Below are 14,016 nucleotides of genomic sequence, written 5' to 3'. Positions count from 1 at the left end.
CAAGTTCAATCACATGTTTTAATTAAACCTGAACATGTAACTGGTGTATTTAATAATAATAATAATAATAATAATAATAATAATAATAATAATAATAAAATTAATTTATTATTTGTACCTCGCCCATCTGGCTGGGTTTCCCCAGCCACTCTGGGCGGCTTCCAACAAAGATTAAAAATACATTGAAATGTCACACATTAAAAACTTCCCTAAACAGGGCTGCCTTCAGATGTCTTCTAAAAGTTTATTTCTTTGACATCTGACGGGAGTGCGTTCCACAGGACAGGCGCCACTACCAAGAAGGCCCTCTGCCTGGTTCCTGTAAACTTGCAGTGAGGGAACTGCCAGAAGGCCCTCGGCGCTGGACCCCAGTGTCTAGGTTGAATGATGGGGGTGGAGATGCTCCTTCAGGCATACTGGGCCAGAGTTGCAGCAGAGTTATGCACTGCAAATCAATTCTAGAGTAAAACAAGCTGCACGGGGAGCCCCTAGTTTCTCTTCTCATTGTGGCTTGGCCTGATTAAGATGGGACGCCTCTCCTCATTCACTTTCAGCTCCGAGACCTGCAGGAGAAATACGTGGAGTGTGGGGCAATGTTGCATGAAGCCCAGGAGGAGATGAAAAACCTCCGGAACCGCAGCCTCCCCAACAGCACCATCCACCGTCACAGCTCCCCTACTTTTTTGCCCCTGGTAAGTACAGCGCATCTTGGGGTGGGGGGCTGGATCCTGCATAAAGGAGGAGATATTGGGGAAACAGAATTGGTTTGTAAAAGAGAGTACTCTTGATAGGAGGCAGAGCAGTGGGGATGGCAGAAGATGGTTATTTTAGGAAGAGGCGAAGAGCATGTCTCCTTATTGGGAAGAGCAGCCAGGTTGCTTCCCTCACATTCCAACAGATGCATTTCAAGCTCCTAGTCCTCAGCGAGGGAGGAGGGGAAAGTGGGATAAAGAAGGGCCTGCCTCGGGATTTCATTTTTAAAAAAATATTTTATTTTTTACCAACCACCAAAACACAAACAGTGAAACCCCCCAGGCGGCTGATACATTGGGTATATATATTCAATAATATACATATTCAATAATATTCAATAATAGCATATTCAAATCAACCATATCTACACTTCTATATACAGTGGTACCTCAGGTTACACACGCTTCAGGTTACAGACTCCGCTAACCCAGAAATAGTGCTTCAGGTTAAGAACTTTGCTTCAGGATAAGAACAGAAATTGTGCTCTGGCGGCGCGGCGGCAGTGGGAGGCCCCATTAGCTAAAGTGGTGCTTCAGGTTAAGAACAGTTTCAGGTTAAGAACGGATCTCCGGGAACGAATTAAGTACTTAACTAGAGGTACCACTGTACCTTAACACTCCTCCCTCCACAAGGTTTATTTAACTTTTAACATTTTAATTGCCCGCCTCGGGATTTCATTTGAGTCAGGACTGAATTATGGGGATTTGGTTTTTTCTTCAATGGGTTCTGTTCCATGAACCATGCTAACAGTGTCTCTGAGCATGCACAGTCCGACCACTAAGCAGCTCAAGCATGTTTTCCTCCAGCATGTTTTCAGGCCAAACCACAATGAGAAGAGAAACTAGGGGCTCCCCCATTCCCCAGTCTGACATTCCTGTCTGGTTTGAATGGCAGCACAGAAGCCCCCCCATGGTTATGGGTGAGGGTTTTACCCAGCCCAGTCTGCCCTGCTCTCTGTTCCCACCTCCTGGGGAAGCACAAATGGAGTAGAAGAAAAAGAAACAGATTCTGGGAATTGCCTGGGCATCTTTTACTAGTGAAAGACCACCTGCCCACTGTGACTTTTTGAATTGCAGGATTCCCTGGCTGCAGAGATCAAGGGCACAATGAGAAAGAGCGTGGACAGCTCTGGTTCCTCGGAGTGCAAGTAAGTGGGAAGGGCACAAGATACCTGGTGTGTGTGTGTGTGTGTGTGTGTGCGCGCAAGATAGACCCATAAAAATGAGTGGCGAAAGCAAGAAGCTCTCAGAGGATGGCGTCGTGAATACAGCACAATCCCTGAGGCCAAATGAGGGAAGAAGGAGGAGCCTTTGAATCAGCAGGTGAAATTCAGAATGATGGCAGGGGGAGCGGCCTGTGTTTTGTTAGCCCAAAAATTAGAAAACGAGCGAGGTCCCAACTAAAGAAGAATGGCAACTTAAGCTGACAGAATATGCGCACCTTGCAGTCTTAACATATAGAATAAGAGAACAAGAAGAGCATACGTATAGAGAAGACTGGAAAATGTGGATTGAATATATGGGGGGGAAATTGTGTACACCGGAAAACATTGGCAGCATTAAGATAATGAATTCAACAGTGTAAGTAAGTTATGATGGATGCAATGATGGAATGCTGAATGGTATCGTTCCTGTAAAATATGCAGGGATTTATGATATGTAAAACGAAACATGGAAAGAGAAGAAGGGAAGTCATTGATATTTTAAGGATGTAAAAAGGAGTACTTTAAATTGTAAAACAGAAAATTTAATAAAAAATTGATATACAGAATGATGGCAGGGGGGAACCTGTGTGGCTCTCCAGCCGTCCTTGGACTCCATTTCCCATCAGCCCCCGTCAGCAGGACCAGTGGCTAGGAATGATGGAGGCTGGGGACAGCAGCAGGTTTCCCCATCCCTGGTTTAAAAACTTGGGTTGGGGGAAGAGCTAGGGTGAGAAAAGGTAACTCTTGGGGACCAGAGGAGGAGGAATCAGTGCAAAATTTAGGGTGCTGCAGATGGTTCCCCCACACAGGGTGCTGAGCTGAGGGGGCACAAAACAACAACAACAACATCAGAATTTCCCAAGCTTGGGTCTCCAGGTGCTTTTGGACTACAACTCCCATCATCCCTAGCTAGCAAGACCAGCGGTCAGGGATGATGGGAGTTGTAGCCCAAAAAACAGCTAGAGACCCACGTTTGGGAAATCCTGGCCTATATTAATACCATGAGAAGATCCATTTAAAAAAGCAACTGGACCAAAAGGAATTACTGTGAAAAATTAAGAAATATGGGAGGGGGAGGCATGCTAATTTTGTCCTTGCTCAGGGTGCCATATTACCAGAGTCCTGCCCTGCCATGACCTCCCTTTGTGTCCCACTACTGATCCTGTCTCCGCCTTGTGTGTTGATCTCAGGGGTGTCCGTCGGGTCTTTGAGACGGTGAAGGCTGTGAACCAGGTGGCGAAAGCCAGATCGCGGGCAGAGTCTCCCCTGAGCCTCCCTGTGTACTCTCCCAGATTTTCTTCGCTGGGCTGCAGCCGCCTGAGCACCCCACGCACCAGCTTCTATGGTTCAGACAGCCCCATTGCTGGAGGCCTGGAGGGGCACGACGGCCATACTTCTGAAGGGCCAGACGAAGCGCGGTGAGTCCTGCCGAGACACAGTATAGGCACCTTGCCACAACCTATTTTCAAATGGTCGTTTCCTCAGGGCGGAGACCTGTCTCCTGTACAACGCCACAGGCCTTGGTGGCAGCGGTGATCAGTGTGGCTAATTCCACCTCCTGTTCTTTGGTTTCATTTAGCCGGCGCGAGGCTGGCACACCGGGCACGCCCGGCCGGCACGACTTGGAAGCTGCCGTCCGGTGCTTGTCGGCCCGCCAGGAGAGCCACAGCACTGAGCGCTCGTTCTTCGAGATGGAGAGGGAAAGCAAGCTGAGGCGGCTGGCGAGGGACGCCGAGGACTCCAGCGGGTTCCTCACGCCCAACGAAAGCATCACATCCACCGGCACCAACTATTCAGGCAGCTCTGGTGGTTCCGGGTTCTCTCTGGGCTCCTTCTCTTGTTTCCCCGATAAGCTTCAAATTATCAAGCCTCTGGAAGGTCAGTGGGAGACGGCAGTCAAGAACTGGGGGGGGAGGTGAGCTCCCTTGGAGGGGGTGGGCACACTTTGGGCTATACAGTGGTGCCTCGGAAGACGAAAAACTCGCAAGACGAAAGAGTTTTTCGTTTTTTGAGTTGCTTCGCAAGACGATTTTCCCTATGGGCTTGCTTCGCAAGACGAAAACGTCTTGCGAGTTTGTTTCCTTTGTTCTTAAAGCCGCTTGAAGAGGTGCAGTTGCGACGGACTGTGCTTCGCAAGACGAAAAACCGCGCAAGACGAAAAGACTTGCGGAACGAATTAATTTTGTCTTGCGAGGCACCACTGTATTTTGCTGAATTTATTCCGATGCGTCCGTCTGTTGAATTAGCTTGCAAGTGCATAGGGACTGGAAGCATGTGATGGTTTTTAAAAAGTCATTTGGCAGTATTCATTCTTTTATTTTTTACACTTTACATACCACTTAGGGTTTAAACAAATCTCTAAGCAGTTTTCAACATAAGCTGAAACATCTTAAATCAGTGGTGGCCAAACTTGGCCCTCCAGCTGTTTTTGGACTACAACTCCCATCATCCCTAGCTAACAGGACCAGTGGTCAAGGATGATGGGAAACGTGGAGGGGGGAGTGAAATCTAGTTAAAGAATCCCCATCTGGTGCGCTGAGGGGCTGAGGCAGTTCCCCCCCATGATTTTTTTTAAAGGGGCTGAACCCCTCAATATTCAGGGGGTGTTTGGCTCGGCCCCCTGGCTCCTCGTGACATCGTGCAACGTTGGGTGCTTGATGCCATTCCGTTGCACAGTTTCACACATGAGCCCCCTCAATCCTGTTAAGAAGGTGGTGCCTCTGACCCCCATGATCCCTTGCCCTGGAAAAGGGGGAAAGTGAAAACGGGGATTGCAAGGAAGAAGTGCCTGTCCATTGCTCTGGGATCTGCGTGAGGAAAATCCCCGTTTATGCAGCTTCTGAGTGCAAGAGTATTTCCAGTTTTAATGGGATGGATTGGGGCTTGGGGGAGATCTGTACCCTCAGCATCAAAAGTACAACTGGCAATTAGTCAAGCCTATGTTTCTGGCTATGTTTCTGAGATCCAGTGCCGAGGGCCTTCTGGTGGTTCCCTCATTGCAAGAAGTGAGCTTACAGGGAACCAGGCAGAGGGCCTTCTCGGTAGTGGCGCCCACCCTGTGGAATGCCCTCCCTTCAGATGTGAAGGAAATAAGCAGCTATCTTCTCTTTAAAAGACATCTGAAGGCAGCCCTGTTTAGGGAAGTTTTTAATATTTAATGCTGTATTGTTTTTAATACTTGATTGGGAGCCGCCCAGAGTGGCTGGGGAAACTCAGCCAGATGGGCGGGGTATAAATAATAAATTATTATTATCATTATTCTCTGGCTGTAAAGATGTGGGGTGCAAAACATAACTCCAAGGAGCTGGACCAGTCTTGTTGCAAGGTGTTTGATAATCTTGCTTCTGTCCAGCTTTGCTAACCTTGGCCAGCTGACTTTAAACGCAAGTTACTTGGCATAGCTTGCATTCCTGCCTACGTCCCTTTCCCTCCCGGTCTCTCTTTAGGCTCCATGACCCTCCACCACTGGCAGCAGCTAGCCCGGCCTCACCTGGCAGGGATCCTGGACCCTCGGCCAGGTGTGCTCACCAAAGATTTCCGGCAGCTTGACACAGACCTGGAGGAGGTCTACAACCTGAATGACCTGGAAGAAGACGATGTGGATGCAGGCTCCTTCCCGGCCCTTGCTACCTCGACACCTGCCAAGGCCAAGGAAAGGCCTAGTGGTGAGTCAGGTGGTTCATTTCTAAACGTTGTGTGCCAGTAGGAAAGCTTGGGGAGTGTTCCGGACAAGTTTCTGTCATATGGCATCCCCGTGGTGTGATAACCACATCCCTGAGCATATGCGCCAGCTCCTGGGGGCTGAGGCACTTTTGGCCCCCACAATGTCCTTTTTTTGAGGGGGGCATTGAGCCCCCCTCAGTGTTCAGAGGGCCTTTGTCTCTACCTCCCAGCTCCTCGCAACATCAGGATGTTGCATCGGGCGCCTCTGTCCCTGAGTCACACTACTTTTACTTGAAGTCCACTGGCAGCCATTTTGTGAACCAACTGTTGAGGTGCTTGGTAGCAAATTGGCAGTTGTTGTGTGTGTTTGTGTCTTGCCCTGAACTGCTAGGGGCTCGCAGCCTGGGGGGCTGCTGTTCCAGTGACCCCCAGTTCTGCCAGTCAGTCCCGTCTCCCTTGTCCACTTGGGAGCAGGGATACTACAAACAAAACACCCATATTTTTTTCCCCTGTGAGGTATACCTAGGTGGTGGTTTGGCAATCTCGTTTAACTCTTCATGACTCCCTCAGTTTTTAAAAACACATATGAAGAATAAGTTCCACCACCTCAGGTTTGTGTGTTTTAAGGTGATTCCGGAGGCTTCAAAGCTGACGGTTTGATTTCTCCTTAACCGCTGACCACTCGCAAGCCATGAATTTATAACTCTTGCAGTTGCCCTTTCTAATTTGAAGGTAGGAGCAAAATAGTATTTGGGGGCACAGGTGGTGGGGGGAGAGAAGAGGAAAATTCAGGAAGGATGGGGAAAATACCCTGCTTACGTTGTCAAAAAACCCCAGTGTACTTGCAATTTCCTTTCATTTTTTTTAATACTTCACCATAACTAGCATAAACATGGGGCAAACAGCCATTGCTAAGACCTGACCTCTGCAAAAGCACCTAGACCTTTGGGTTTGTATTCAGCTTATGTCCCACTCCATTAAAATGGAGGTATGAGGACCATTTATTTGAGGGAGGTCTGTCCTGAGTAAAACTTAAGTTGAATACAGCTACACAGTCCACAAGTTGATGGTGAGGGATGTCCTTTCCCACAGGAAAAGCATTTCCTGAAAATCACCTCGAACGACGTGAAGGGGTTGGGGGTGGGGGCAGAGGAAGATGGCTTCATCCTTGTCGGCATTTATGAAAAACGTCTTCCTCCATACCTCCCCCTTAGATAACCTGGCATTTGTCTCTGTCTGTCTCCACGCCCCACCAACACCACCCTGCCCCACTCATTAACCCTCCGTTTTCCTGTCCGTTTCAGTATTTCACTCCGTTAACAATCTGCCCCAGACCCCGCCTACTTTCACCATCACCACCTGTTGCTTCTCGCACCCTAGCAACGAGGTTACCATGGTGACACCCAGGTAAGCATCCTCTGTGGTCCTCCCTCCCACCAGCTTCCCATCATCCTTTTGCTTCTGCTCCTCCGTCATCGCCGTAAAGAGGATTTCCCTCTGTGTGTGTGTGTGTCTTGTCTGCCATTTTTAACCTGCAATCTCCCTCCCCACCATTTTGGATCCTAGGCACTGCTGACCCCGGTATGGGCATCTCCTGCAGCCCTTGGCGTATTGATGGGGTGGGCTCCGAAGTAAGAAATCTCTGCCTCTTTTCTCTCTATCCTACCTGGGGAGAGCTGGGCAAGGAAACCTCCCTCACCTGTTCACTCTCCTTCTTGAGCAATGCTGGCTTGAGGACAAGGGATCTCAAGGCCCATCTGCTGATGCCTGCAGAGGAGGATCAAGGCCTTTATCTAGGAAAACACAAGCACCCAAAAGTGGTCATGTGGCTCATTCTCAGGAAATAGAGGTGCTGCGGCTCAAACAAGTTCACCTGCGAGACCTTGAGGGTCCTGCCCTTTAGTATAAGGCACTGGGGAGGGGGCGTTGATGTTCAGAAGGAAAGGCATTCTGCACATGGTCAGAGGAACACTTGCTCCACATTTCCTGGGGCCCAAGCTGTGGCATCTTAAGAGCAGCTGGGGTTTGAAACCGTTTTTGTTGTTGCTGCTCTGATCCACATTAAGCCATAACCCAGAGGAGTCCTTGATCATCATGATGGCTTAAGAAGTCAGAGTGGGCTCCTCCCAGGTGATGTGGAGCCTTGCCTTGAACCAATGTCAAGTCTTGATGTGTCTGATAAAAATATTTCCACGGGACTCTTAGGTCAATTGGCAGCTGCTGCAGCAGCCTTCCCCCTCCGCTTGTCTCTCAGCCAGCGGTCTTGTTTTTATAAAGGAGAATGGGAAGTTTCCTGCCCAGGGTTCAGAGGAATCAGAGGTTGAATGAGCTGGCCCTCCCCACCCGAAGGGAATCCAAGCCTTCTTATGTGCTCTTTTAATGATAAGATAACACTTGCAGCAGGATTCATTCCCTGTCCCGAGAATTCAGGGTGGCTAATGGCAATAATTGTGAGCAATATGAGAATAACAGAAAGAAATAAAAGTGGCAGCCTTATAAACGCCACCTTCAAATACACTCTATTCATATACTAGTTATAGAATCAGAGAGATGGAAGAGGACCCCCAAAGGTCATCTAGTCTAACCCCCTGCAATGCAGGAATCATATTGACCTGTATAACTGGAGAACCTTGTAAGTAGCAGCCTTAAGGTTTTTTTTAATAATATTAAAGCCCACGTATCATAATATACAGTTCCCTTTTTAAAAAACAAACTGTCCAAAATTAAAAGCCTTTTTAAAGCACCTGTTTAAGAAAATCTCCAGCTTTTTAAAAACCCTAATAATAATAATAATAATTTTATTATTTATATGCCATCCATCTGATTGGGTTGCCCCAGCCGCTCTGGGCGGCTCCCAACAAAATACTAAGAGTGCGATAAAAACACTGACCATTAAAAACTTCCCTGTACAGGGCTGCCTTCAGACAACTTCTAAAAGTCATATAGTTCTTTATCTGTTTGATATCTGATGGGAGGGGCAGTCCATAGGGTGGGGCAGCCCTACTGACTTGTGAATCAACTTCCCTGCCCCAGACCATATGCTACAGGCCACTGATGACTTATTACCCTTTCTTTCAAGGGTAGTATCCATGCTTCTTCCTCCTCCCCATTTTATCCTTGCAACAGCCCCGTGAGGGTAGGAGAGGCAGTGATTGACGCAAGGCCTCCCAGCAAGTTTGGTCTAGAACCCCCGTTCTCCCAGCCCAGCACTCCGACCACTGCACTGCACTGCCTTGCTTTGAAGAACATGAAAAGAAGAGGATTTGACGGTGGGGACAGGCAGCTACATTCAGCCACTGGGCGCGGCCACATCTATTAACCCACTAACCTTTCTCTCTAGCCTTAGCACTAACCCATCTGCTTTGCACAGGTTAAAGGGGCACTAATATTGCGGGGTCAGACCGAAAGGGCTGCCTCCCTTACTCCATCTCCTTGACTGCACAGAGGAGTAGGGAGAAGGGGGTAGGAAGAGGAACAGACAACTGACTAACTAGTGTGTCTGATTTATAACATGAACTTCTGATAGCGAGAGCAATGAATGGCAGCGTTTGTGAGCAAAGAAGTTATGGCTCAGTGTGTCTGTCATTGTGCCGTTTTCAACCAGCAGGAAGCAGTGTCGCTACCTGTGCCTGCCCTTTTCTCCAGTCCCCTAAAAACAGATTCACACATTCAGAACCTCTGGGTTAGTTCAGGCGTGGCACTCAGTCTGTTAGCATCTGTAGTTGTGCTACAGGGCCAGCTCAAGGGCAGCTGCCAGTATCCTGGCGCCTCCCAAGGTCATTGTGACTACAACTCCCATCATCCCTGGCCACTGGCCGTGCTGATGGGAGTTGGAGTCCAACAACGCCCGAAAGGGTCCAGGTTGGGAAAGGCTGACGATGGCAGTGTCCAGGTGAGGAAAATCCAGCCGGCACATTGCCCGCCCTGCCCCCTGCTTTGTCTCAGTAATGAGCAACGGGTCACAGTCCATCAGGGTAGGAAGAAGGTGCAGCCCCACTTGTGCCTTTATTGGCACTTCTGGGTTGTTTTGTCATGCTGATGACCAGAATGAGGCCTATGGGGCTTTCCCCACAGAGATTACAAGGAGAGATGCCACTCTGCACCCAATAGAGAAACATGGCCCATAGTGGCTTTCCATTTTAACCCTGGCAGTTCCAAGCTATGTGGCATCTGCATCTCTCTCTCTGTGCCCTGAAGACGATTGGTGCAAATCCCTACTTCCTGCTGGATTGGGTCCCAATAGATAGATCAAATCCCTCTGGTTCTCAACCTGCCCAGGCTTAATGGCAACCCCAAAGCCACAGCCCAAGGCAGTCACATCATGGGTTCTGTGCCTTCAGTCCCTTTGCAGGATGGAACAGGAATAAATTCAGGGGTCAACTCAAAAGTTGTGATTTTTAGCGAGAGAATGCTGCATTCAGATGGAAGTGGCTCCTCTGTTCATTTGATTTAGTTCTGGTCTCTTGTGCTCTGAATGGCAGCAAACTTGGGGGAAGCTGCCTGTTATCTTTATGTGTTCTCTTAGCTCAGTCTCTTGGGTTGCCAACTTCCCACATATAGTAAGAGGTCCAGCATTTTCATGGCTCTGCTTGGGGATTTTCTAGTGAGCTGTAATGTCAGCCTGAGCCAACCTGCTTGGCCAACGATGCTGCACATTAAAGAATGCACCTACCGCTGCAGAAGGAAGCTGAACTTCTTCCTGAGCATCCTATGCGTGCCTTTAGGGACTGCAGCGACTCCTGCCTCCAGTCCATGGAACTGAATTTCTCTCCTCTTTTTTTTGTGTCCACCCTTTCCTTCTCCAGTCTTTATAATACAGTTGTGCCCTCTTGTGGGTCCGGCACGGGGCTGAGCCCCCCTCACCCTCCCCAGCTCCCCCTGCAGGAAGAGCCCAGCTGTGAAGAGAAGCAGGAGGAGGACCCCCCTCTTGGACTAGTGACTCTGCTGACGGAGCAAGGCATTTCTGCACAGAGAGGGGCAGCCTCAGCCTTGGCCCACTTCCCCAGAGGCTCAGGCACCCTGTACTGGCTGTCTCCTCCTTTGGGCTCCCTGTGGCGCTGCCGCTTGGGCGGCCTAGGGGAGTGGGCTTTGGGATCACCTCGGTTGCGGCAGAGGGAGGAGGACAAGCCCAGCATCTTCAGCTTGAACCTGGTGGAGAAGCTGCAGCAGCTGGGGCTGGACAAGGTGGTGAGAAGAGGGGAGGCCTCTTATGCAGCTTCCCACCTGCAGGGGCTTCATCGCAGGAAGAGGTGCCTGTCGTGAGGACACTGCAATTTTGTGCTGCCCTCCGCTGGTGGGGCATCTGTGAGACAGAGGGGGCTTCATGTGGACTGCCTCCTGGACAAAGCCCAACTGTGATCCTGAAGTTTGGGGTGTGGTTGTGGGGAGGGACCCTGCAGGGCTTGGCAGCAAACAGGGGGTCTGCCAACCACAGTGCCCTGTTGCCATTCTGTCCTCCACTTCCTGTAGATCAGGAAAGTTGGGGAATCATTGTTTCCATGTCTGATAAAGCTTTTCACAGCTTCCTTCTGCCTCCATCCTAGGAACCCTGGGTGTTGTGGTTCTGTGGGCCCTTTTTTCTTTGGGGCCCTTTTGCAAAACTGCAATCCCCAATGTACTTTCACTATGAAGGCTATGGGGCATGGGCAAGAGGAATGAGCCCTGTGGAAAGAGCTGGCCCAAAGTCCAAAAAGCACACAGCTCCAAGCTCATCTTCACGGACCATGACTCTCCCTGCTTCCTGCACTATAGTCACTGCCTTCACTGCTAATTCCCTTAAGAAATGCACACCTTCTCTGTCTCTCTCTGTGTGGTACATAAAGGCAAGTAGTGGTATAGGCAGGACTTGTGGGAGTAATAGGCTGGGCTTTTTGCATGCATGATGGGCTTGAGAGGGGATGTTTTTGTCCTTTACCTCTCCTGCCAACTTCAATTCTCTTAGCCTCGGGCAAACGCAATAGTTGGGTCTATTTCTCATCTGGATCCGGTGAGGTTTTCTCCATTAAAAGACACCGTCTCAGATCATTGAGGAAAAGGGACAAAGAAAGCTGACCGGGATCCTCTTGTGCCCCCCCCGACACTCCCCTGTGGGACCCATTTAGTGCCCCTTCCTTTGCCAACACTTAGCCACCCAGAGCTGGCTTTGTTCGCCCCACACCCTGAGCTCCCCTTTTGGGGAGGCAAAGCTCTCCTCTCTTTCTTGTGTTGCTGAGAATTCTGCTGCACTTTACTCTCCCCCTCCTCCTCCTCCTCCTCCTCTCTCCACTGAAGTTTTTAATACTGCATTGCCCCTGCGGCCACGGAATCTGCCTCATGTCTGTTTCGTCCTTGCTGGAGTAGGGCAGCTCTGTTTGTCTTCCTCCAAAGCGTCTTCTAACAACATTTACGGTAATTCTCAGACTTGGGCAGCTGTATGGCTGGTTTCCACAGATTGCTCTGTTGTGGGTCTCCCCCCCTTCAGTGGACGTTCATATTTTCCCATTTATAAATGTTAACTTAAAAGCCCCACACCCATTCCTTGCACGCTCCTGTATGTGTGCTGCACACCACTTTGCATAGCCAGCCCCTCATTTTGACACATGCGTATTCCTGTTACGTTCCTGTGTCTCCTTTCGGTGAAATAAACATGGTGTTGCTGTTGCTCCTGATCTCTGTCTCTTGTGGTGTTTGGCCGGTGTACAGTAGCTCCATTGTTGCCTCTCTCTTTCCTTCTCGCCCACCTCTTCACAACAGCCTGGGCTTGGTTTTCGTAACCAGCTGACTCTCACGGCAAAGCTTCTTTAAAGACCTAAACCGCTACGGGCAATAGGGGTGAGTAACAGGGTAGTCATCAAGGGAGCAGGGAATGAATGAAACTACAGCAACGTTTCCTGATGCTGAATGAAATTGAGGGGCACCAATGCAACAAATGAAGGTGGCACCATGCAAACACTGCGGGGAGCGATTCGGCTTCTGCTTCACATACCGTGGTGGTCAAATGGAAAGTAAGGTTATATCTAACTTTCCTAACTTGTGGCTGTTGGATCAATCCATCAACCTCTGATGGATGAGACGGATTGGGTCCGACATTACTTTTGCCGTGCATGTGTGCCAGTATCCATACTTGGCAGAGTCACATCTCAACGCAGCTCCTTCCTTGGAAGCATCTTGGAAGGGGTTGAAGTCACACACAGTAGGCAATAAACACTCATGGATGCCATAAAGAGTCAGTCAAGTGTAGAGGTTGACTTGACAAGCATAAAAGCACATTGGTAGCAAATATATACAGACATTCCCCACTGGTCAAGGCATGCTTAGAGTCCAACAAGAGTACAAGACACACTGCTTCTCTCACCGCAAGGCACAATCAAGAGATTCACAACAAGTTGCACAGAACCATTGTTAATCAGTACTTCATGTCACACTGCGCATGTCCAAAGAACAGTTCCCACAGAAAACGTCCTTGCATAGACAAAACAATCTCAGCTTTCTGCTGCTTCTTGAAACTTCTTCTCTGCTCTTCTATGTTTCTGGAACAAATGGTTCTCTCTCACACACAGAGAGAATATCCAACAGTGGCTGTGTGTTTCTATGCAGCCCCCGCCACCTGCTTCAGCCAGTAGGTTTTGTTGACTTTCAACAGGTTTTGTGCTGCCTCTTCGCTTCCTCGTTTCATAACTATTTGGAGCAAGGGTGAGGACCCTGTGCTGCTTCAGGTATCGTACTCCCTGTCGTACATCCATCAGCTCCAGCCAGCCTGGCCAGTGTTCAGGGGTGATGGGGGATGTAGTCCAGCAACAACTGGAGGACCGCAGGTCCCCGATTGGTGGGGATAGCCTTAAAATGTTGTATTAGGCTACCATCTCAGAACTGGTATCCTCATAGGGGAGCAAACCAGGTCATGTAGGTTTTTTGCAGTCTGTTTGTGCATCATACAGAAACAGGACTGAGCTGTGGTCTCGTACATGCACACCAACTGGTGGATAAATCCTGCAGCTTTGGTCCATTTCTGCTAGAGCAGTGTTTCTCAACCTTGGGTCTCTTGCTGTTGTTGGACTACAACTCCCATCATCCCTTAGCTAGCAGGTCAAGTGGACAGGGATGATGGGAACTGTAGTCCAAAGACAGCTTTGGGAAACTGTGCTAGAGGCTGAGTGTCAACATGTTTAGGGCCTATTCCTGGCCTAGAGGCAGTTACATGGTTTTTCCACTAGAGGTAGGAATGGGCAAGTGGGAAAAGCTGAAAAGCAAGCAAAAGGGGGGAAATGGGAAGTGAAATGGCTTCATCTGACCACCAGGTGGCGGCAGAGATTTGTGGCAAGCGCTGCCTGCATTGTGGAATGTTCCTTCCTTACTCAGTGGTACGTGAATGTCCAGTCCAAATGCTCAGAAGCCCCCTTGTTGGATCCCACTTCATG

General features: G+C 49.3%; 1 protein-coding gene across 2 annotated transcripts in view; it reads left to right on the top strand.

The window, feature by feature from the left end:
* LOC128399687 (trafficking kinesin-binding protein 1-like) overlaps positions 1 to 12,267 on the top strand; it is a 33,807-nt gene extending 21,540 nt beyond the window's left edge. Inside the window, exons 9-16 of one of the 2 annotated variants that reach the window (XR_008327254.1) lie at positions 555 to 692; positions 1,830 to 1,900; positions 3,148 to 3,375; positions 3,537 to 3,835; positions 5,404 to 5,622; positions 6,925 to 7,027; positions 7,187 to 7,251; positions 10,426 to 10,442. Coding sequence is in view for 1 of the 2 variants with exons in the window: in XM_053361351.1 (XP_053217326.1) it covers positions 555 to 692; positions 1,830 to 1,900; positions 3,148 to 3,375; positions 3,537 to 3,835; positions 5,404 to 5,622; positions 6,925 to 7,027; positions 10,426 to 10,882 (1,515 nt within the window). In the remaining variant the exon portion in view is untranslated. Of the gene's footprint in view, positions 1 to 554; positions 693 to 1,829; positions 1,901 to 3,147; positions 3,376 to 3,536; positions 3,836 to 5,403; positions 5,623 to 6,924; positions 7,028 to 7,186; positions 7,252 to 10,425 lie in introns of both variants that reach the window. The other variant, XM_053361351.1, reaches the window with a different exon arrangement.
* Positions 12,268 to 14,016: the final 1,749 nt, after the last annotated feature.

This window comes from Podarcis raffonei, chromosome 13, assembly GCF_027172205.1.
Source record: "Podarcis raffonei isolate rPodRaf1 chromosome 13, rPodRaf1.pri, whole genome shotgun sequence".
NCBI lineage: Eukaryota > Metazoa > Chordata > Lepidosauria > Squamata > Lacertidae > Podarcis > Podarcis raffonei.
The sequence above is the reverse complement of the archived record's forward strand: the minus strand, read 5'-3'. Positions and strand labels throughout refer to the sequence as shown.